The following is a 25293-nucleotide window of genomic DNA, read 5'->3' as shown; positions in this document are numbered from 1 at the left end:
AGGTCTTTCAGCTTCGACCACTGCACAACAGACAACTCCATGTCTGCCCGCAAGCCGCCTGACCGTGTATCCTCCCACAAATGAATTACAGCCTGCCTCTGTTTGTACAGCCTCTGAACCATGTGCAGAGTGGAGTTCCACCTTGATGCAACGTTGATAATTAGGCGGTGCTTGGGAAGGTGGAGCAATCGCTGCAGCTTCTGCATACGACTGGAGTGTACGGGTGACCGGCGGATGTGCGAGCACAGTCTTCGCACCTTATGGAGCAGGGCTGTTAACTCCGGATAATTATTGAGGAAGCACTGCACCACCAGGTTCAAGGTGTGAGCCAGGTAAGGTATGTGTCTGAGTTTTGAAAGGGCTATGGCTGCCACAAAATTCCTGCCGTTATCACTAACTACCTTGCCTGCCTCAAGATGTAGACTGCCCAGCCATGACTCAGTTTGTCGCTGCAAGTAGTCGGCCAGTACCTCCGCGGTGTGTCTGTTGTCGCCCAAACACATCATCTTCAACACAGCCTGCTGACGCTTACCACTAACTGTTCGATAGTGGGACACCTCGTGTGCAACACTGGCAACTGCGGATGGAGTGCTCGTGCGACTGTGCTCTGTGGACGAGCTTTCGCTTCTGGAGGAGGAGGAGGGTCAAACGCCTACAGCCAACTGTTTCCTATACCGTGGGCTAGGCAGCACTGTCCCACCGCCGCTGTCCCGTGTGGACCCTGCATCCACCACATTAACCCAGTGCGCAGTGATGGACACGTAGCAGCCCTGGCCATGCCTACTGGACCATGCATCTGTTGTGAGGTGCACCTTTCCACTCACTGATTGCTTGAGTGCATGGACAATGCGGTCTTTCACATACACGTGGAGGGCTGGGATGGCTTTTCGCGAAAAGAAGTGCCGACTGGGTAGGTCATAGCGTGGTACTGCGTAGGCCATGAGCTCGCGGAAAGCTTTGCTTTCAACCAACCGGTAGGGCATCATCTCTAACGAGATTAGTTTGGCAAAGTGGGCGTTCAAAGCCAGTGTATGCGGATGAGAGGATGAGTACTTTCTTGTCCTACTCACAGTCTCTGGTAGGGTGAGCTGGACTTGAGAGCTGCATATGGTGGAACTAGCGGTGGACATGGAGGACTGAGAGAGGGTTGGTGATGGTGATGGTGTTGCTGATGGCCTAGATTCAGTCTTTCGTAGCAATAACATTGTGATTCCATGACTGATTTGCCCTTGCGACAACATCTCGACATTTGCTGCTGGTGGTGTGCTAACCGGTGGGCTTACAGTGGGCGAAGCGATGTAGCGTTGCTGACTACCTTCATTCGGAGCAGGTGCACATGTGGTACGTGAGGTTTGGTAGTCCGTCCACGCTTGCAAGTGCATGGTGGTTAAATGACTAAGCATGGAACTGGTATTCAAATTTCTCAGATTTTTCTCTCTGCTAAAGGTCTTTGTGCACTTCTTACGGATAACTTTTGCCTGATCAATAGGATTTTGTTCAAAAAAGTGCCACACTGCACTCTTCCTACTATGGAAGACATTTTGAGGCCTTGCACGCTGTTCTAATTTGACCATCTGGCCAAACTGTCCTGCAACTTTTGGTTTTTGTAACCCGTTTTTGGACTGCTGCGGTCCTGCCAGATAACAGCTGTTGCAATGTCGTTGCCTGCTGCGGATCCTCCTCCTCCTCTTCTGAGCTCTTGGCAGCGGCACCCTCTTCCCCCAATGGATGCCAATCTGGGTCAACAACTGGGTCATCCATCACCTCCTCTTCAATTTCATGTGCACCTTCCTCTGTGTCACGTTGTAAGGTGGTATAGTATGCAGGAAGGGGCACCTGAGTTTCATCAGGGCCTGATTCTGCCTCAGTACACTGTGAGGACAATGTAGTGCTCTGAGTGAATGTACCAGCAGAAAAATCTAGCAGTGGCTGTGCATCAGTGCACTCCATGTCAGATTCATCTTGGACTGGGGAATTCATGATTTGACTTGATAACCCAGGCATGGTATATGAAAAGAGCTCCATGGAGTAATCTGTAGTGTGGCCTGCCACATCCTTCAATTTTGGTAGGGGTGAAGGACACAAGGAAAGGTGTTGTTCCTGACCAGGAGCCTCCACTGACGACTCAGTGCTTTTATTCGTTGAAACTTCAGAAGAGGAGGCAATAGAGCTGGTGGCTGTTTCGGCATTGTACGCCAAAACCTGTTCCTGATGCTCCGGCTTTAAAAGCGGTTTTCCTACTCCAAGAAAAAGGAACCTTACAGGCCTTCTTGGGCCAGATGATGACGCAGGCTCAACACCTCCTGCCTTAGCTGCTATTGTGCTTTTGCCAGAACCAGCCGATGCACCACCACCATCAGTACCAGCTGCGCCCCCCTGCCCACGTCCGCGGCCTCTTCCACCATACTTCCTCATGTTTGGGGGAAATGTACCAAAAATACCAGCAGAGAGATGGTACTGTATGAAGAGCGTCCATCTGTGTAAGGTGTTTAAAAAAATTAAATCTACGTATATATTTTGTTAGTCACAGACGCTCTCACAGTATGTATTTGACCGTAATCCAACAAACAGATATACGGAACTGTATCAGAAGTGTACAGCTGTAAACATTTTTGGTGTAACTAACAATATCCGTATATGTATTTACGGAGTGTCACACAAACACACGCTGACTCTGTATAGATATGACTGTAATGTGAACGGCAGATATACAATACTGTTTGAGAATCAGACAGCTCTATGCGGTGTGTGTATGGAAAATTGTCAATCTCCATCTATTTTTATATGGACTGACACACTGTCTCTGTCTAGTTTTGACAGCAGATATACGAAACTGTTTGAAAAGCGGACAGCTCTCTAAGGTGTAGGTCTGGAAAAATGGAAAATCTCCTCGGCTTGTTTTTCCAGAGTCACACACAGATAGCTTTTATTTGTCTGTGATACAAGGCAGTTGTCACGGTCACGTGTGTCTGGACACAGCGAGTACCGCAAGGCGAACCCATATGACACACGTGACCCTGGATACACCGCCTCCAGTTGGGCGAATTTAAATAATAAGACGTGCAGCTGGATACACCGCCTCCAACTGGTGAATTTAGGTATTACACGTATTTATACAATGGTCTGGAAACCCCGCCTCCAGTAAGGCGAATTTAAATAATAAAGGGGAACCTGGGTAACATTAACAATGGTGGGCCCTGCGATAGGGAATAGGGACGTGGAGACCTCCTGCACTCCCCTGAGCCAGAGTCCCTGCACTCCTAACGCTCCCTATGCCGGTTCCGCACCGGGCGACACACAGGAACCTTAAAACCCTGACTCGCCCTGACCCTAAACCCTCACTAGGGAATTGGTTGGTGCAGAAACTAATCCCACCACTGCACTAAACACACACAAGGGAAAATGACAATACAGGGGGAGCACCACTTAGCTTTGCTCTGTTGCGTACGCTCCTAGCAACAGAGCCCACCACCTGCGTGCATCTTCTCCTCCACCCGGATCCATCACCATAACCGGATCCATCACCATAGTGCAGCCTTGGAGCAGAGTCCACCACCAGTTGCAGCTGCCCAGTAAACAGAGTCCCAAAGATGAGTCCAGCTTCTGCCAAAAGTCCAGCATGCTTGAGTCCAGTTTTCAGCAACCAAGTCCAGCATGCTGAGTGCAACTCTCACCATCGTCGCCACTCCACCAAGCCCTGCAAGCACCTCCTGCTGACACCATAAACTACGACTCCACCACGCCATGCCAGCCCTCCATGCAGACTCCATAGCTGACTCAACCCCTCTGGCTGGGCTGCCCAGGACTCCTGTTCAGCTCCTTCATCACCCAGGCTTGCTTCCCAAATGACGAACTCACAATATCACCAACAGTGAACAACCACACCTGAACTCTTTTATAGAGCCTCACACCTGATTTGTAATTACGTGCACATTAAACCAAAGAAACTAAAGTGCACTACCGCTCACCACCACCGGGGCAACTTAGAATGAACGACACCACGTGTAATAATTCTAATGGCCACCGGGGGCAATCAACCCACTTTGGCACCAAGCCAAAGGAAAAAAGTTCACTTTGACCATTTACTTGTCAGATCCACCTTGGATCATGACAGCGGTACACGGTAGTGTGTGAGGAGCGTACACCGCTATATGGTACCTGTATGGAAAATTGTCAATCTCCGTCTATTTGTATACGGACTGACACACGCTGTCTCTGTCTAGTTTTGACCGTAATCAAACAGCAGATATACGAAACTGTTTGAAAAGCGGACAGCTCTCTAAGGTGTAGGTCTGGAAAAATGGAAAATCTCCTCGGCTTGTTTTTCCAGAGTCACACCCAGATAGCTTCTATTTGTCCATGATACCAGCCGGTACATGGTAGTGTGTGAGGAGCGGACACCGTTATATGGTGTGTGAAAAAATGAACGCTCAGTAACTCACCAGAACAAAATAATAAAAGTTGGAGTGCTTTGAAAAAAGCAGTTTGAACAGCAGTGTGCACACAGCAATGCAGCTAGCAGGTAGCCTTAAAAGACAGCCTAATCACCACCAGTGCTGCTACACACACCAAAAATCCTCCCCTTTCACTGCCCACTAACTGTACAGTGAAAAGTGCTATCAGCAGAAGCAATTTTGTTTTTCTTCTTCCCTGCCTAACACTCTCCCTATTCAGAATCAGCAGCTTCAGCAGCAGCTACCTCTCCCTATGCTAAGATTGGCAAAAGTAAGATGGCGGTTGGCGGTCATGGCCTTTTATACCCACTGTGACGCCACACAAAGCCAGCCAATCACTTCAATGCCCTTCTCTAAGATGGTGGTGGCCGCTGCGCATGTCATCGCGTTGCCCACAGTGTGCGTCCTCCATCATTGGCTGAGAAAAGGCGCTGGAAGCATTATTTGAAACACGACTTTGGCGCTCTGATCGGCGACCTAATGGCCGACCTCACGCTATGGTCGGGTTTCGATCGGTGAAACCCGACTTTAGCTAAAGTCAGCTATTTTTTAATTTGACCGACCCGTTTCAACTCTAGTCTAAATACTTTCCCTACCCACTGTATATCCATAAGAAACACAGCTAGAACGCATAGGAGAAAAACTGATATCTGAATAAGCCCTGAGGCAGAGGGATGAGGGCAATAGAGAAGTTGACAAAATCAGAGATGCAAATGACTGCAGCTAATCTAGAGAGGTGGCTAAAGAGAGTCAAAGCGGATAGCTTTAGTTACAGCCAAGTGTGATATATCATAGTTCAGGATAAAGATAGTATTTTTGTAGATTAAGTAAAGAAGGCCCCATTAAGGTTGTTTCCACACGTCCCTTTTTTTTGCGTTTTCGTGGCGTTTTTTAACGAGCGATTTTGCCGCAAAAACGCAAAAAAACAGCATCCCATACAATCCTATAGGATTCTGCAGTGCTGTGCTAATGCTGCGGATTTTCCCACGGCGGAATCACATCGCGGAAAAATACGCAGCATGCTCATTATTTTGCGGAATTGTGGCGATTCCGCACCCATAGGAATGCATTGTTCTGCTTACTTTCCACATGTGGCTGTGCCCACCATGCGAAAAGTAAGCAGAACATTTGCGGATGGTACCCACGGTCCGGAGGAGAGGAGACTGTCCTCCGGGCTGTGGGTACCATATCTCTGTAAAAAATAGAATAAAAAATGGTGTTATATTCACCTTCCGGCATCCCGCGCAGCCTTCCCGGGCCTCAGCAATGCTTCCGTTCCCAGTAATGCCTTGCGAGACCTTTGATGACGTCGCCATCTCACAATAGTGTAGCGGTCCCTATTCCTCGCGAGACCGCTACTTTATCACGAGACCGCAACGTCATCCAAGGTCTCGCAAGGCATTACTGGGAACGGGCGTATCGCTGAGCCTCGGGAAGGCTGCGCGGGATGCCAGAAGGTGAATATAACACCATTTTTTATTTTTTTTTTAATTATTTTTAACCTTATATCTTTTACTATTGATGCCGCATAGACAGCCTCAATAGTAAAAAGTTGGTCACACTTGTCAAACACTATGTTTGACGAGTGTGACCAACCTGTCAATCAGTTCTCCAAGCGATGCTACAGATCACTTGGAGAACGCTAGCAGTCTGCAAGCTAATTACACTTGCAAATCGCTAGTTTTTCCATGGGAAAATCGCGGGAATTTAAAATGCGATTTTCCCACGGAATGGAATTCTGGAATTCTCGCGGTAACTTCCACGAGAGTTCCGCTACATGTGCACATAGCCTTAACATTTATGGTAATATGAATATTCATCCCCAAAAAAATGGGCAACGGGATGCTAGTTTTTATAGGGAAATGATGCTAAAGCGTATAAAAGGAATATGGAGTTCAGGGCTCCTTAGTATGGGCAAATATACTTCAATATATTTTTTTAATTGTGTCTCTCAATGTAGGCATCTACATTATGATACAAGAACATTAGTAAATTTCATTGTATTGAGGGTGACTGGAACGTTAATGTTGAACAGGCTAGTCAAGCTGTCAGGTGGAAAGCACATTTATACAAATTCAGGATTTACCTGTCAGGCTTACAGCTCTGCAGAAGTTAAGTATAAGTCGAAAATATTCTGTATGAAACGGCTCCTGCTGGTCCTGATGGCATGTTAGTTGGGAGGTAATCATGCAGAACTTGGTTTGATAGAAACTACTGATGACACCTCTTACAGGAACTTAAAGAATGCAGTGTCATGCATTATTGAACACACATACCTGTCAGCAAGGGAAATCAAAGTCCTACAGTATTTTAACTCTGCAACTTGGCAAAATTCTCCAGTATAAGAGCTTAATAAAGATCTTAACAATACATCAGCAGAATAATGTTGGGAGTAAAATTGACTTCCTCTAATAAAATTGTGCAGTAGGAGCTCTCATATAGAGCTCTTTTTGGGAGAGAATAGCAACATGACACCCAGGCACATTCCTCCACGCTGTTGTGGGGAGGAGGACTCCCATAGGATGACTGGGCCGGAACTAAGGGGACCGCCGTCAGGGTTCCTTAAGAAACGACATCGGGGGGGCAACAAAGGGAGAGAGACGACTGGAGGTTGCCGGGCGACTGAGGGCAGGGCAGGGATAAAAGGAGCAGGGGGCACGCTCAGTTGGCAGTTGGCAGAGAGGCTGACAAGGGACAAGACTCCATGCTTGACAGAGGAAAACAGTGTAATGGGCGTAGTGGTGTTGAGATGCCAGCAGGGGTCTGTGAAGGGTAAGCGACCGACTGACCGTCAAGTTACGTGTGCCCGACCCCCACGAGAGCCGCCCACCATTCACGTTCAGAAACAGCCGGGCTCGCTCTCCCTCGCCACGTCGCGGAGCCGCTGCTGTAATTGCGCACTGACAGGCGTCGGCGGCCTGGACACTACCTCCCTATCTCCACCCACATCTGCGGCCCTTCCATCACCGGCCTCAGTGGACACCTTCTCACCGTTCGGCGACAGCAGAGGCCCACGCCCCGTCGACAAAGGGACCCGGAGCAAAGGCTGGTCAACGGTCACCTGAGCAACTGTGACATTCCTGCACACTGGGGACGAGAGCCGACTCAGATTCCTTCAGGGCCTGCTGCGCCCCAACAGCACAGATTCTTCAGGGCCTGTTGCACCCCAACAGCACAGATTCTTCAGGGCCTGTTGCGCCCCAACAGCACAGATCCTTCAGGGCCTGTTGTGCCCCAACAGCACAGATTCTTCAGGGCCTGTTGCGCCCCAACAGCACAGATTCTTCAGGGCCTGTTGCACCCCAACAGCACAGATTCTTCAGGACCTGTTGTGCCCCAATGGCAACGATCCTTCTGGGCCTGTCGAGCCCAATCATCCCTGGATATCGAGGCGCTAGGGCAGCCGCATCAGCGACCTCTACACGGCCACGTTTGTGTTCCTGAAAGACCCCTGGAAGGATAAGTTTACTATAGGAAATAAGGACCCATAGGTTGGCCATACGTGGCCTATATCACCCGGACAAACCGGGTTAGTTGCATTTATAATAGGAAAGTGTTGTTAATATTGTTGGATCCCTGCGTGGACCGGTTGTTTTTGACCCCTTTTGTTTGCTCAATATAGCCCGGCGGCTACAATTTATAAAAGTTAATTTTACAAACCACACTCAGTCTTGTGTCTCGTCACTGCATCCTGAGAACCTGCTGTATCCTTCACTGTGACCTCCACTGTTTCAGTGTATGAGTACTGAGCTATTATGGGGGTTGTCTGGTCTAAAATAGATAAGTTTACAGTCACTCTGAGTGACTGCAGACTTAGACTAGTTTCACACTAGCATATGGAGGATCTGTGGACGGCTGCAGGCTTCCTCCGTGAAGCTCCGCCCACGGCCGCACCTCCTCCAGTCAGCTCCGCTTCTGTCAGCATGCGGCCTGCGTACCCTATCTTAAGCATTGGGTATGCAGGCCATGCCGATGTATGCGGATGCCTGCGCATGCATCGTTTTGACAGTGCGGCGACCTGTGCCAAACGCAGCATGTTGCATTTTGGTGCGCTCGCTGCACCGTTGAGACGGCACATGCGGAGGCATCTGCATACATCAGCACGGCCTGCGTACCTAATGCTAAAGAGAGGGTGCGCAGGCCACATGCCGACAGAGGCGGAGCTGACTGGAGGAGGTGCGGCCGGGTGCGGAGCTTCACGGAAGAAGCCCGCAGCCATCCGCAGATCCTCCATACGCTAGTGTGAAACTAGCCTTATGAATCTCCCCGATGCAAGCACTGGGTTTCAAAGCTGGGACCGGTGAGTACATATGCAGGTACATATACTCCTGGCCAGAAACAGTCAAGGGGGCAAAGCCTCTCTCCATACACTTGTATTGTGCAAGTTGGTGGCCACTAGACGGCTTCTGTCCAAGGGTATGCATAACCGCTGTTCCCGGGTCAGAAACCGGTGAATACTCAGAGTGTACAGTGTGTGCACTGGTGGGATTCATAAGTCTGCAGTCACGCAAAGTGGCTGCAGACTTTTCTATTTAGACTGGACAACCCCTTTAATTAGAGATCCTTTTTATGCTCCCGTATTAGTCAAAGGAGATGTTTCTACAGCATTTATGACACAGTGCTATAGCCATGTTAGTCTATGCTTTGCATGTATATTTTACTTCAGCATATTGATTTTAACACTGACTTTACTGAGTTACTTTTTATGGGCAATTGATGCACCCAACTGTAATATAAGGCCACTAACTGTGTTACATTTTTAATATTATGCTCAGTTTTTTCAACAAAATGAATTGTGCACAAAACAGCAGATATTTTTTTGCCTCATACACATATTCTCTATTAGGAATATCAGAGAACACTGCAGATTTGAAATAGAAAACTCTTGTACCTGAAAATGAGTTTCAAATGTCTAAATGAGGTTGATGCTCCACCACATGCATGCATGTCTGTAAATCCCATTCATACAATATGTGCAACTAAGCAGCAGTGTGTGACCATGTTCTTAAGAACATACAGACCTCATAGGGAAGGTTGCTACTTTAGAATATCTTCTGTGAGACAGAAGAGATATGCTATGGTCACTGGTGAGCCTATATCATCCATGTACAGGTGCTTCTCACAAAATTAGAATATCATCAAAAAGTTAATTTATTTCAGTTCTTCAATACAAAAAGTGAAACTCATATATTATATAAAGTAATTGCAAACAAAGTGATCTATTTCAAGTGTCTATTTCTGTTAGTGTTGATGATTATGGCTTACAGACAATGAAAACCAAAAAGTCATTATCTCAGTAAATTAGAATAATTAACAAAAAACACCTGCAAAGGCTTCCTAAGTGTTTAAAAAAGTCCCTTAGTCTGTTTCAGTAGGCTTCACAATCATGGGGAAGACTGCTGACGTGACAGATGTCCAGAAGGCCATCATTGACACACTACACAAGGAGGGTAAGCCACAGAAAGGTAATTGCTAAAAAAAAAAAAGCTGGCTGGTCACAGAGTGCTGTATCCAAGCATATTGATGGAAAGTTGAGTGGAAGTAAAAAGTGTGGTAGAAAAAGGTGTACAAGCAACCGGGATAACCGCAACCTTGTAAGCATTGTTAAGAAAAGGCTATTCAAAACTTTGGGGGAGATTCACAAGGAGTGTACTGCTGCTGGAGTTAATGCTCCAACAGCCATCACACACAGACGTATCCAGGACATGGGCTGCAAGTGTCGCAGTCCATTTGTCAAGCCACTCATGACCTATTGACAATGCCAAAAGCATCTTACCTGGGCCAAGGAGAAAAAGAAGTGGACTGTTGCTCAGTGGTCCAAGGTGTTGTTTTTATATGAAAGTAAATTTTGCATTTCATTTGGAAATCATGGTCCCATAGTCTGGAGGAAGAGTGGAAAGGCACACAATCCAAGCTGCTTGAGGTCTAGTGTGAAGTTTCCACAATCAGTGATGGTTTGAGGAGCCATGTTATCTGCTGTGTAGGTCCACTGTGTTTTATCAAGACCAAAGTCAGCGCAGCCGTCTACCAGGAAATTTTAGAGCACTCCATGCTTCCCTCTGCCGAAAAGCTTTTTGGAGATGGAAATTTCATTCTCCAGCAGGACTTGGCATCTGTCCACACTGCCAAAAGTACCAATACCTGGTTTAAAAGCAACAGTAGCACTATGCTTGCTTGGCTAGCAAACTCACCTGATCTTAACCCCATATGGGGTATTGTCAAGAGGAAGATGAGAGACACCAGACCCAACAATGCAGATCATCTGAAGGCTGCTATCAAAGCAACCTGAGCTTTCATAACACCTCAGAAGTGCCACACCGCATTGATACAGTAATTGATGCAAAAGGAGCCCCAACCAAGTATTGGGTGCATTTACTGAACATACATTTCAGTAGGCCAACATTTTGGATTTTAAGATCATTTTTTCAAGCTAGTGTTATAAAGTATTCTAATTTACTGAGATAATGACTTTTGGGTTTTCATTGGCTGTAAGCCATAATCATCAACATTAACAGAAATAAACACTTGAAATAGATCACTCTGTTTGTAATGACTCTATATATTAGTTTCACTTTTTGTATTGAAGAACTGAATTAAATGAACTTTTTGATGATATTATAGTTTTGTGAGAAGCATCTGTATATAGCCAGCAGCACTGTTTACTAACCACCCAATGAACTGATTTGCACATTTTCATAAATCTTCAGTGCTATACAAAATTGTAAAAAAGTGAAAGTTTAGTTCCTCTTTAAAGAGTAAAAACATTTTAATAAATTATTTTCATGAGCTGTAGAAGGGGTGGGATTCAGCTGGTTCTCCCCGGTTCGGTGGAACCGGTTGATAAAAAAGCAGCCGGTTCCCCGAACTGGGGAAATCCAGAGCCACAATCCGGTACTTTGATGATGCAGGCAGGAGCCGGAGCAGAGGAGGACTCTTGGTCTGCTTACTAGCCCCACCCGCCCGATACCGCGCACTGATATGTGCTCTGTCTGACTACTGGGACTGAGCACAGCACACCCCGGTGGCCCCCGCGCACTGATTCCTGCGGCAGTGCGGCTATTGGTGGGTAACTGCAGCTGGAGGAGTCACCGCGCACCGCTGCCCAGTGTGAGCTGAGTTATTTCAGACACATCGCAGCCTGTCACTGTGCACTGTACTCCAACGCCAGGTCAGTATGTCACTGTGCTGCCTATTGGGGACCTGTGCCTGCCTATTGGGGACATGTGCCTGCCTATTGGGGACCTGTGCTGCCTATTGGGGATCTGTGCTGCCTATTGGGGACCTGTGCTGCCTATAGGGAACAATGCTGCCTTTTGGGGACCTGTGCCTGCCTATTGGGGACCTGAGCTGCCTATTGGGGACCTGTGCCTGCCTATTGGGGACCTGTGCCTGCCTATAGGGAACACTGCTGCCTTTTGGGGACCTGTGCCTGCCGATTGGGGACCTGTGCCTGCCTATTGGGGACCTGTGCTGCCTATTGGGGACCAATACTGCCTATTGGAAACCTGTGCTGCCTATTGGGGACAAATGCTGCCTATTGGGGACCTATGCTGCCTATTGGGGACATTTACCTGCCTATTGGGGACTGGCCAGAATGTGTGCTGTTCTGATCTCATTCCAACTTATTTTTTTTTTCAACTGTTTGACTGCACCCCTACTTGTATATGTTTGAGGAAAAGGTGTGCGTAAATGGGTGTGACTTAAAATAGGTGTGGCTTAAAATGGGCGTGGCTTAAAATGGGTTCGGTTTTCCTACACTATTTAGATTGTGAGCCCCATTGGGGACAGTGATGAAAATGTGTGCAAACTGTAAAGCGCTGCGGAATATGTTAGCGCTATATAAAAAAAAATAAAGATTATTTACACACAAACACAGAACCTGTTGTTAAAAATTTGAATCCCACCCCTGGCTGTAGGTACTGAAATGATTTGCAGATATATGTGGTTTAGTTCCTTAGACCCCAGCGATTTCTCAAAAGACTGTTCAGACTCAGCAAACAATAGTATTGAGCTCAGGAGGCAAAGACTCAGCTCCTGCATGAGTGCACTTACAAACTTGATGTATAGGCTCAATACAAAGTCTGTAGGGCTATTTCATCAAAAGCTTTTACACCACAAAAGTAGAGTAAAATTTTTGATAAGTCACAATACTTTTGCTCAACGTGGAATTTAGCATTTTAATACCACTTTGGGTGAGCTCCACCAATATGGGCAGGGGCATGGCTACACCACTCACCAAATTAATCAAATCTGTTGCATTTTTGTACATAATAAATTCTATGCTAGTCTCCGATTACAGTAACACTGGCTCAGTGTGCTAAGTAGTGGCGTGCCCACTGTCAACACTGGCATAACACGAGCTTGTGCTGCACCAGTCCTGATGAATCAGTCCCTTTGGATCCATATCAATAGCTCACAGGTGAACACAGTTTGAAAAGTGTGTGTGTTTAATAACTCAGTCTTTCCATTGTCCAATACAATTACATGCCCATTGTTATTTTTTTTTAAAGGATTGATAATGGATTTTTTTTTCTTTTTAACATTTATTTGTAGCTTTGATGCCAGCAACAACTCTTTTTTTTATGGACAACTTTGCTAACTTAATTTTATTTTTACATTCCCTATTGAGATCTTTGTTATATGATTTTTATAAACCCTGTTCCTTTAGTATTTCAAATGCCTTTTTATTGTGCTCAGTACTTTATTATGTCATATCATTTTCTATTCATTACTAGACAACATTTTGTTACCAGAGGGTAAAAAATCACAACACAATTGATATAATATGCCGTTAACAACTTCAGATTTACCTCTTATGTACCGTACCCGCACTTAGCCAAAATGTGATCATTGTGCAATTTTCTTGTCTATTTTAGATTTTCTATTACTTTATCCTCATCTGTATTATATCATATTTTGTATGTCTATTTTATCATGAAGCATATTTATTTACAAAATCCTTCTTTTTATTTCTACATTTACAGCTGGACAAAGATCTTGAGGAGGTGACAATGCAACTTCAAGATACTCCAGAGAAAACAACCTATATCAAACAGAACCACTACCAGGATCTGAATGATATACTCAGTATACAAAACTTCACAGAAAACAAAGGTAAAATAATAATGAAAATGTATTTTCATTTCCTGAGTTGGTTTACAGGTAAGATTGAAGTGATTGTAGAACTGTGAAATGACTGTTATCGAAACCAAATCCTATTTTAGAAAAAAACTTCAATTTTATTTGCACCTAAAAATGATAACATATTAGTAAATCAGAAGTTAGAGCAAAAGAAAAGTTTAACAATGAGATATTAATTATTTTACAGAGTTACTAGCATTTTTCAGTTTGGATATGGGTGACATTTTTGTGCAAAAATAAGAGCATCAACACTGATTACCATTTTATTTTTTTGTTTATTTTGGCAGTTTGTTTTAAGATGTTGACACAAATCAAAACCTAAAATGACAGTATGACTGCATTCCGTTTTCACTTGTGCAACAAAACAGGAAAACATAAAGGCACTACAACATCTTGTTGTGCAAAACTTTTGTGACTTTTGGTGGTTTCATGACAGTTTCAGACAGAACCAAAAAATGGGTGGGTCTAGGAAGGAACTGTGATGGGGTATGGTTTCGCCCACCCATAAAATTAATGAAAATTGGCATTATTTCAGACTTCAGTCTCTGACTGGAGTAACATTTCTGGTGATGCGCACAGAGGCGCACAGCACTCTTAAGATGTGACAAAATAATTAAATATCACGCTACTGATATTGGAAACATAGTGTGTTGGCAAAAAAATGACCAAACTATTGCTATTATAATAAAAGAATACTTCAATCAAAAATGTAAAATAAGTCATCATGAGTTTCTGTTTTCTTTATATTTACGCCGTAAAGGATTCTTGCTTGTTGTTACTGTTTTCTATATTATAGAGTCAAAGGACTGCTCATTTTCTAAGCCCCATCATCCTAGGTGTCCTAATAGTATCCTACAGGTGTTAATCACCTTTGTAATATTGGGTGATCCTCTTTGAATATATTTCCTTTCTGACTTTCAAGTAACTCACGACAGCACTGCTTTGTTTATTCGGTAATTCGGCCTTCAAGACTAGCAAGGGACAGCAAGGAACATCAAAATTCATGTAAAATAAATTTGGGGAAAAAATAAAGTTCTATGGCATTGGCTAAAAATTAAAGTTTCAAGTATAGAAGAAATGGGATGGCACTCACAAGGTGCAAAACGATAGTTTTCACTTCTTTCATAAAGTCCCGTACAAACGGGAAAGGTGCTGATCGCAACACAGGCAATAAGCGATAGTCAGTTTGTGAAACTTTGCACTTCTTCGAGCTTGAAAAGAATAGTGCTGTGTAAAATGGCCATCGCCTGTATTGCTTTCTGAATTTTTCTAATTTGTATCGAACTTTATGAAAAATATAACAACTATCGTTGTACACTGGGCGAATGCTATCCAATTTCTTCTGTACCTGAATCTATTCATCTGCTGCTGTGCAGATTAGAGTGCACACTCTAGAAGTTTTTGTCATAACGCTTTTGCCCTGAGGCAAGTCAGCTGGTCCCCCATTATATCAAGCTCTAGAGGCAACTCATCCTCTTCGATTTGATGCTAAAAAGTACGATTTTTTTTTTTTACTTAAGTGACTCATGTTGTTAGAATTTAACTTTCCAATTTTACATTTTGGCTGGAAGTAAACAAGATGGTCTGTCTAAAAGCCTTCAATTATCTTTAATTATGGTTTGTCATTTTATCACACTAAAAGTTTAGAAGTCTATTTCCTAAAGGAATGAGGGACTAAGAGTGGTTGACAAATAAAAAACATTGAAATGAACGTGTGTTACAAGTTTTTTTTTTAGCACAGTCAATTATTTAGAATCTTTGCAATCTCCATGCGCCATGCGAGTTAACCCTTCCATACTACGTAACTAAATACATTAGTAGCCGTGGAATGGAAATATTTTTTTTGAATAAATGATGCGGATGAAATTACGTAATTATTCATCTAATATTTTTATACATTTAGTATGTACTACCCTCCTGACATTAGGAATTTTTTATGTCAAATAGTCACTGTCCAAGAAACGCACTAAACTCTTCTATAATGTTTTTGATAGATTGGAGCACTATGTTCACATTATCTGTAAGTGTGGAGGATGATGTGCTACAACTTGAGTTGAACAGATCACTTAAAATTCAAATTCACCGGCTTCAACAAATTTTCAAAAAAATGGTTTTACCGCAAATTTGCCATGAATTGCAATATTGCAATTTGTAGAACTGTTCAGAAAACACGCTTATAACAGAAAGATATTTAACCTGTTTTGAACTCTGTAATCTAAACACAGCCTTGTTAAAGTCATAGTGACATCAACCTATAAGGCTAGAAAAAAAAAGGATTGTATGATGAATAGAGATGAGTGACTTTGCCTTTTTTCAGGTCGAGTCGGGTTTCATGAAACCCGACTTTCTCAAAAGTCGGGTCGAACGAAATTGGTCGATTATCGTGAAAAGTCGAAGGCCGACAAACACGAAACCCAATGCAAGTCAATGGCGAACCAAGGTCGGCAGGGAGTGGAGGACAGGAATCACACCTACAGTGGTGCCCATTTTAATGCCAAAAACATCTATTCTTATTACTTAAGCTTGTCAACCTTAATTTACTTTATAATAATAGTTAGGCATTGAAAACTGGGGGTTATTTGGCTAAAGTTGTGGGGGGGTAGGGCTGGCTCCAGATTTTCGTGGGTCCTGGGCCAAAGAGCGTCACTGGGCTCTTTTAACACATGCCACAATTCATGATCCTCTGATATGGCAGAGAATTAGCGGTATAGTACAATGAAAAATACTTCACTTCTTACATCTCATGACTGATATCCATTTTAAATTCTCCAATAGCTCCAAAAACAGACAGTATATTACTCCATACAGTATTATGGCCACCGCATAGTGCGCTAATGTTTGAAACAGTATATGATGAGCTCCACAAAATGCTACAGTATATGTTGGTCCACATGGATGAAGCTCCACTGTGTTATGGGCCCAAATAATGCTCTATATATAATGGGCCCCATTTCTAATGCTCCAGTGCATAATGGGCCCTGTAAATGCTGCTCCAGTGTCTCATGTCCACCTTTGGAATGCTCCAGTGTATTGTGGGCCTCATATATCATTCTCCAGAGTATATTGCTCCCCAAAAATAGCTGTCCCTAGCTGTCCCAACATTGAAAACAATTAAATAAGTCTCCTCGCTAGGGAATCCCTGTACTAGTCTGGACTCCTCCTCGTCCCCATCTTCCATCTCACTGCACTTGGACTGTTTAGGCAGAGGGCATACAGACGTGATGTCATCGTGCTCTCTGACCAGAATGTCACTGTCAGGAAACGCGGAAGTCGTCACGGCGGTGGAGCAGGGAGAGGTAAGTATTTCAACTTTGCAAGTGCTGTGATCCTGAGCAAACGGGGGGGCCCACTCGTTGGCGACGGCACTGGCACAGGGCCCCTCATAGTACGGCGGTGTGTCTGACAGCGGCCCTCCCACCGGCAGAGACACTTTTGCATACTATGAGGGGCCCTGTGCCAGTGCCGTCGCCCATGAGTATGCCCCCCCACCTGCTCAAGGAACCTGCACTTTCATCTGCACCTTCCTCTTTGTCACCGTCTAAGGTGGTATAGTATGTGAGAAGGGGAACCTGACTTTCATCAGGGTCAGATTCTGGCTGTGTAGAGTGCGAGGGGAATGTAGTGGTGTGGGTCAATGTACCAGCAGAATCATCTAGCAGTGGCTGGGCATCAGTGCACTTGTGGCGTCCCCAGGAGTACGGTCGCCACAGTGGCATTACCTTCCTCCTACTGAGTATGATGTCATGTTTGGGAGCAATGAAGGATCTCTCTAGCAGTTAAACCAACACACAACACAGTTTCCACTCCAGGCCAGCAGGGAGACCTCTGAACCTGACTGCTGAGGAGCTGCGCTCTGTGGTTGGGAGGAGGGAAGTTAGGGCAGTCTGTGAAGGGAAGGGGAAGTGTGTGGACGTGAGAAGGGGAGCTAGAGGATGAGCAGAGTTAAGGCTCACTCCTAGCTGGAGCGCATGGTCTGGATTCCGGTCTCCGAGTTTGTAGGGACACTGACGGTCCTGCAGCAGAAACCGGAGGAAGTAGCAGCTGTAAATGCTCTGTTCCCAACAAAGGCTCGGAGGCCCCAGCAGCTACATGTGTGAGCCAGAAGGAAAAGGCTATGGCTGCCTGCCATACGAGAAAGTTCCGAAAGAGAGTCAACAGGGGGAACTTCAGTGAACTGAGTACTGCGAGTACTTGAGATAAGCGCTAGAACGGAGGCCACACTACCTATCTGCAGAGAGAGAATTCCAAATTTGCTTCCAGGCTGACCAACTCCTTCTCCATCTGTACTTTGGGTCCTGGACGGCACTTACCAAGTACAGGTAAAGGAACTGCACGACTTTGTCTGTCATCTTTCTCCTGCGCCTGGCGCACGGCTCTGCTACATCCTGCACTGCACACCATCTACCAACTCTTTCATCTGCCCTGTGACTACGGCCCTACCTGTGCAGGGCTTGTACATCTTAGTTGTAACCACAACATCTGTCCCAGAGAAGCGACACTGCAGTGCGGGTCAATCTGATCAGAAACCACAGGTGGCATCACGCATCATTCACCTATAAATGTTATTCACCCCTTTGCATGGACGCCCAGGGCCACGGAATGGGTCATCACCACCAATGTGACACATCCCTCTGAGACACCGGCCCGGTACCGATTAACCCCACTGCCCTGGCTGGCCACCCACACTCCATGTCAGATTCATCTTGGACTGGGGAATTCATGATTTCACTTGATAACCCAGGCATGGTATGATAGAAAGAGCTACATGGACTAATGTGAAGTGTGGCCTGCTGCATCATTCACTTTTGGTGGGGGTGAAGGACACAAGGAAAGGGGTTCTTCCTGACCAGGAGCCAGCACTTGACGACTCAGTGCTTGCATTTTTTGAAACTCCAGAAGAGGAGGACATATTTGCTGGAGTCTGTTTCGGCAATGTAAGCCAAAACCAGTTCCTGATGCTCCGGCTTTAAAAGCGGTTAACCTACTCCCAGAAAAGGTAGCCTTCCAGGCCTTCCGGAGCCAGACCATGACACAGGTTCAACACCTCCTGCCTTAGCTGCTGTTGTGTTTTTGCAACTACCAGCAGATGCACCACCACCATCAGCACCAGCTAGCCCCCCCACGCCCACGTCCGCGGCCTCTTCCACCAAACTTGAAAATGTTGCAGAACATGAACCCAAAATAACATCAGATATATGGTACTGTATCAGAAGCATACAGCTCTATACAGTCAAAGGATGATTGTCAATCTCCCTATATATACTATCAGTCACACAGACGCTCACAGGCTCAGTATGGATTAGACAAGAATATAAAAAGTAGAAAAAGTGTACAGTATCATCAGATAGCAGGTATATATAGTATAGTTTAAACATTCTAAATCTCCGTAGATATTTCAGGAGGCAGACACAGACGCTCTCAGGCTCAGTATGGATTACAACACAATATAAAAAGCCGTAAAACGGTAATGGATCTGAAGGGTACAGCTGTACACAGTGTAGGGGTCATTGTTGTCAATCTCAGCATTTATTTCCACAGTCAGAAAATAACTCTCACTTGGTCAGTTTGGATTAGACCAGAATATAAAAAGCAGTAAATGGGTAATGTATCACAAGCGTAGAGCTATATACACAAGTGTTGGGGTAATTTTTAAATGTACATCTAAATTGCAGGAGTAACCCACAGACTGTCACACGCTCAGGATGGATCACACCACAATATAACAAGAAGATCCACAAGAAATAATCACACATGTGGGACAATGTTCCAGGTGTCAATGATACACTTAGAGTGGTGGGTGGAGGAGGACTTCCTGGCAGAAAGAGTACAGTATCACCAGATGCAAGGTATATATAGCATAGTTTAAACATTAAAAATGTACGTCTATATATTCAGGAGTAGTGTTGAGCCACCCCGCTAGTGTTCCAGTTCATTTTTGTTCGTCGAACACGAGGCAAGTTCATCAAACGTTCGACGAACAATGTCGAACACCATTGAAAACAATGGCAGGCAAACACATACAAACACATAGAAAACAATTACAAAACACCTTAAAAGGTGTCCCAAAGCAGACAAAATGCTCAGAAGACACAAATAACCTTTTGAAAAGGGCAACTACATATAGAAAAGAGGTGGAGGAGTAAAAGGAGGAGGAGGAGACACAGATATAGGCATGTCATGCCCTTATGAAGTCAAGAAAGGCTGGATTAAAAATGTAAAATACCAAAAAACAGTAAAAATCTGAAATTGAAGACGATCATATGCCATCGGACTTCCCACCATAAATTAGGCCAACTGCTGATCGGGCGGCGTTATTCCCACGAACCTCCGAACAGTGTCCATGAAGGCAAAGTGTTTGGTTTCCGGGGACAGTATGGTTGCAAAGCTGAACCTTAAAGGAATATCCAGAAGGGCACCAGCAGGAGTGGAGCCTGCGGCTTAATTCGACTCCACCAGGGAAACCTCAACCATGCCAGCTACAGAAAAGATTGACAGATTGCAAGCTTTGTTGATTCAATGTTTGGTGGTGGATGTCCATTTTTAGTTGTGCTAGCGATTTGTCAGCTTAATTCCGTTAACGAACAAGACTCCGGCATGCCCCCGCGGTACGCGTCAAGCTTTCTAGAGGGACACGCGAGGCTCTGGCACGCGAGATCGATCAATAACAGGTCTGTCATGCCCTTACATGTCCGGGGCTGCATGCGCACTACACTGAAAGGTCCAGCGTGTGTCGCTTACAGGTGCAGATAACCCGCTGAACCCCATTACTGATGGGGATCTGGGATTGCAATTCTTCCCCGCGAACGAGGATTTCCCAGTAAGTGCAGGTCAACCGGAATTCCGGAATTAGGCCTAATGGGCATTCCAGAAAAAATGAAAAAATTAAGTGTCCAAACCACAGGTGCTGTAGCTTGCTTAACAGCTGGGCTCCTATGCTGAGTAGCACGCAGTTCTTACATAAACAGGCGGCATAGCTTGGTTCACTGGTGGGCTCCTCTGCTGAGTAGCAGACAGTGCTACAAGGCCCAAAAGAATTTTCTGGACAAGATGCGGTCAAAAATAATTAGAAACACACACGGTGTAGCTCCTTGACAGGTGTACTACACTGCTTGCTACCACACACCACTACTATGACATGAAACAGTCTATTAACATTGAAAACCATTATTAATGTGAAAATGAAGTTACGCTTTTGGTGAAAGAACCGTTCTCGAACGGAACCTCAAACAGCCGAATTTTAAGCAAAGTGTTCGAGTTCGACGAACGGCTCAAACACCGCCCAAAACAGCTTGAATTTTAACTTGGCGAACAGGTCGACTCAAACACCGCTCATCTCTAATCAGGAGGCAGACTCAGACGTTCTCAGGCCCAGTATGGATTCGACAAGATTGTACAAAGTTGTGAAAGGGTACAGTATCACCGGATGACAGGTATATATAGCATAGTTTAAACATTAAAAGTCTATGTCTATATATCAGGAGGCAGACTCAGACGGTCTCAGGCCCAGTATGGTTTCGACGTGATTGTAGAAAGTTGAGAAAGGGTACAGTATGACTGGATAGCAGGTATATATAGCATAGTTTAATCATTAAACATCTGCATGTATATTTCTGGAGTCCGACAAAGACACTCACAGCCTCAGTATGGATTAGACAAGAATCTAAAAAGTAGAAAAAGGGTTATGTATTCGAAGCGTACACCAGTATACACTGTTGGGGTATTTTTCAATCTTCATATATATTTCAGTCTCAGTAAGACAGTCCAGAGGAAACGAGATGGATACAAGTACAGAAGGAAAGTCGACTGATTGCCAAAATTTTAGAATTACTTATCACGGTAAAAACTCCCGGGAGACTTCTCAGAGGCGATGCTGACCCTCAATTACTTTGTCTGTGGAGACAGCGAAAACAGTTCTTGTGAAGAAAGGTTTGCTGTATCGCAGTACCGTGGAACCCATCACCATTACTCATCTCCATCAAATTGTGATCATAGGGACAGATGTAGACATTGTCCTCCCTGCCTATCTTGATCTGTTAGGTAACTTTGGAGTGCAAAAGACACAAGCCACAGGCCGTAGGCGATTCTATTGGATTGGCATGAGAGGACACATTTAAAAATGTGGGCAGGAATGTCACACGTCTGTGAGTCGGAAAGCCGTGAAAGCTGATGATAAACCACCACTGCATCTCATTGTGAGTCGACGTCCATAACAAATGGAAGCCAGTGAAGTATTTAACAGGCCAGACTACACAGTGGTGGAGCAGGGAGAGGTAAGTATTGCAAGTGCTGGTGCCCTGAGCAAGCAGGGGGGGCCCATTCGTGGGTGGCGGTACTGGCACAGGGCCCCTCATAGTACGCCGATGTGTCTGACGGCGGGTATGCACCCCCACCATCAGAGACACTTGATTCTACTATGAGGGACCTTGTGCCAGTGCCGTTGCCAAAGATTGTGCCCACCCACCTGTCCAGGGCAACAGCACTTGCATGGGTGCGTGCGCCAGGTGGTGACCCCGGCCCTGTGGGGGGAAGGCAGTCCAGTTAGGGAGGTGGAAAAAAAATGGCATATGTTGATGTTGGACATTCAGCAGCTGCAAATGAAGTAATTGGAGAAGTCCACGGAAGAGGAGGACAAAAGTAAGCCATTTTTCTGGCAACCTACGTGTCAGCAGAGGAGGGTAGGGCAAAATCCTTTGAAACCCATGCATGGTTCATTTTAATGAAGGTTAGATCATCAACATTTTGGGTCGACAGACGGGTCCTTTTTTCTGTCAGGATTGATCCAGCAGCACTGAAGACTCGTTCAGATAACACACTAGCAGCAGGCAAGCGAGCTCATGTAAGGCATATTGTGCCAATTCAGGCCAGGTGTCAAGTTTACTTGCCCAATAGTCAAAATGGGAATGACTGGTGAGGGAGAACATCGATATGGGAGAAGTAGTTTGTTACCATAGTTGACAACTGCTGTCACTTTCGATCGATGCAGTATTACCAGTCATGTGAGCGGTACTTGAAAAATCAGTCCACAACATGGTCATGAAACCCCTGTGTCCAACGCCACTTCAGCTGTGTGCACCACGAACACCTCTTCCATGTTGCCCCCTATGGCTCATTGGAAAAGCATCACCGCCGCTGTGTGCTGGGAATGCCTCAAACAAACGGTTTATCAGAGTTGCTTGTTTGCTAGCCAATATTATCTCTAGGTTCTCCTGTGGCATGATGTTTTGGAATTTGCCTTTATAGCATGGATCCAGAATGCTGGCCAACCAGTAGTCGTCATCGTTCATCATTTTGGCAATGCGGGGGTCCCTTTTTAGGATCTGCAAGACATAATCAGACATGTGGGCCAATGTTCCAGGTGTCAATCATGCACTGCGAGTGCTGGGTGGAGGAGCAATTTCTGGCAAATCAACATCCCTCCAGTCACGCACAAACCTTGTACCTGAGCTTGCCACGCCAACATTTTTTCTTCCCCCCCTGAGAAGCATCCTCCTCCCCAAAATAATCATCCCCATCATCCTCCTCCTCTTCCTCTTCTTCCTCCACCTCGTCCACGAGACTTCCCTGAGCAGACAATGGCTGACTGTCATCAAGGCTTCCCTCCTCCTCGGCTGCAGACGCCTGCTCCTTAATGTGCGTCAAAGTTTGCATGAGCAGATGCATAAGTGGGATACTCATGCTTATGATGGCGTCGTCTGCGCTTACCAGCTGTGTGCATTCCTCAAAACACTGAAGGACTTTACAGAGGTCTTTCAGCTTCGACCACTGCACAATAGACAACTCCATGTCTGCCTGCAAACTGCCTGACCGTGTATCCTCCCACAAATGAATCACAGCCTGCCTCTGTTTGCACAGCCTCTGAACCATGTGCAGGGTGGAGTACCACCTTGTTGCAACGTCGATAATTAGGCGGTGCTTGGGAAGGTGGAGCAATTGCTGCAGTTTCTGCATACGACTGCAGTGTACGGGCGACCGGCAGATGTGCGAGCACAGTCTTCGCACCTTATGGAGCAGGGGTGTTAACTCTGAATAATTATTGAGGAAGCACTGCACCACCAGGTTCAAAGTGTGAACCAGGCAAGGTATGTGTCTGAGTTTTGAAAGGGCTATGGCTGCCACAAAATTCCAGCCATTATCACTAACTACCTTGCCTGCCTCAAGATGTAGACTGCCCAGCCATGACTCAGTTTGTTGCTGCAAGTAGTCGGCCAGTACCTCCGCGGTGTGTCTGTTGTCGCCCAAACACATCATCTTCAACACAGCCTGCTGATGCTTACCACTAGCTGTTCGATAGTGGGACAACTCGTGTGCAACACTGGCAGCTGCGGATGGAGTGCTCGTGCGACTGTGCTCTGTGGATGAGCTTTCGCTTCTAGAGGAGGAGGAGGGTCGAACGCCTACAGCCAACTGCTTCCTATACCGTGGGCTAGGCAGCACTGTCCCACCGCCGCTGTCCCGTGTGGAGCCTGCATCCACCACATTAACCCAGTGCGCAGTGATGGACACGTAACGGCCCTGGCCATGCCTACTGGACCATGCATCTGTTGTGAGGAGCACCTTTCCACTCACTGATTGCTTGAGTGCATGGACAATGCGGTCTTTCTCATGCACGTGGAGGGCTGGGATGGCTTTTCGCGAAAAGAAGTGCCGACTGGGTAGGTCATAACGTGGTACTGCGTAGGCCATGAGCTCGCGGAAAGCTTTGCTTTCAAAGAACCGGTAGGGCATCATCTCTAACGAGATTAGTTTGGCAATGTGGGCGTTCAAAGCCAGTGTACGCGGATGAGAGGATGAGTACTTTCTTGTCCTACTCAGAGTCTCTGGTAGGGTGAGCTGGACTTGAGAGCTGCATATGGTGGAACTAGCGCTGGACATGGCGGACAGAGAGAGGGTTGGTGATGATGATGGTGGTGGTGTTGCTGATGGCCTTGATTCAGTCTTTCGTAGCAATAACATTGTGATTCCATGACTGATTTGTCCTTGCGACGACACCTCGACATTTGCTGGTGGTGGTGTGCTAACTGGTGGGCTTACAGTGGGCGAAGTGTTCTAGCATTGCTGACTACCTTCATTCGAAGCAGGTGCACATGTGGTACATGAGGTTTGGTAGTCCATCCACGCTTGCAAGTGCATGGTGGTTAAATGTCTAAGCATGCAACTGGTATTCAAATTTCTCAGATTTTTCCCTCGGCTAAAGGTCTTTGCGCACTTCTTACAGATAACTTTTGCCTGATCATTAGGATTTTGTTCAAAAAAGTGCCACACTGCACTCTTCCTACTATGGAAGACATTTTAAGACCTTGCACGCTGTGCTAATTTGACCGTCTGGCCAAGCTGTCCTGCAACACTTTTGGTTTTTTTAACATGTTTTTGGACTGCTACCGTCATGCCAGATAACAGCTGTTGCGATGTCGTTGCCTGCTGCGGATACTCCTCTTCTGAGCCATTGGCAGCGGCACACTCTTCCCACAATGGATGCCAATCTGGGTCAACAACTGGGTCATCCATCACCTCCTCTTCAATTTCATGTGCACCTTCCTCTGTGTCACCGTGTAAGGTGGTATAGTATGCGGGAAGGGGCACCTGAGTTTCATCAGGGTCTGCTTCTGCCTCAGTACACTGTGAGGACAATGTAGTGCTCTGAGTGAATGTACCAGCAGAAAAATCAAGCAGTGGCTGTGCATCAGTGCACTCCATGTCA

The 25293-nt window shown here is 45.7% G+C and overlaps 1 protein-coding gene across 1 annotated transcript in view; it reads left to right on the top strand.

The window, feature by feature from the left end:
* GABBR2 (gamma-aminobutyric acid type B receptor subunit 2) overlaps positions 1–25293 on the top strand; it is a 1198492-nt gene that overhangs the window by 1130096 nt on the left and 43103 nt on the right. Inside the window, exon 17 of the mRNA XM_073587861.1 lies at positions 13439–13568. Coding sequence (XP_073443962.1) covers positions 13439–13568 — 130 coding nt within the window. The remainder of the gene's footprint in view (positions 1–13438; positions 13569–25293) is intronic.

The sequence above is a fragment of the Dendrobates tinctorius genome, unplaced genomic scaffold (genome assembly GCF_039654945.1).
Source record: "Dendrobates tinctorius isolate UK_male_01 unplaced genomic scaffold, ASM3965494v1 ptg000102l, whole genome shotgun sequence".
NCBI classification, from domain to species: domain Eukaryota; kingdom Metazoa; phylum Chordata; class Amphibia; order Anura; family Dendrobatidae; genus Dendrobates; species Dendrobates tinctorius.
The sequence above is the reverse complement of the archived record's forward strand: the minus strand, read 5'-3'. Positions and strand labels throughout refer to the sequence as shown.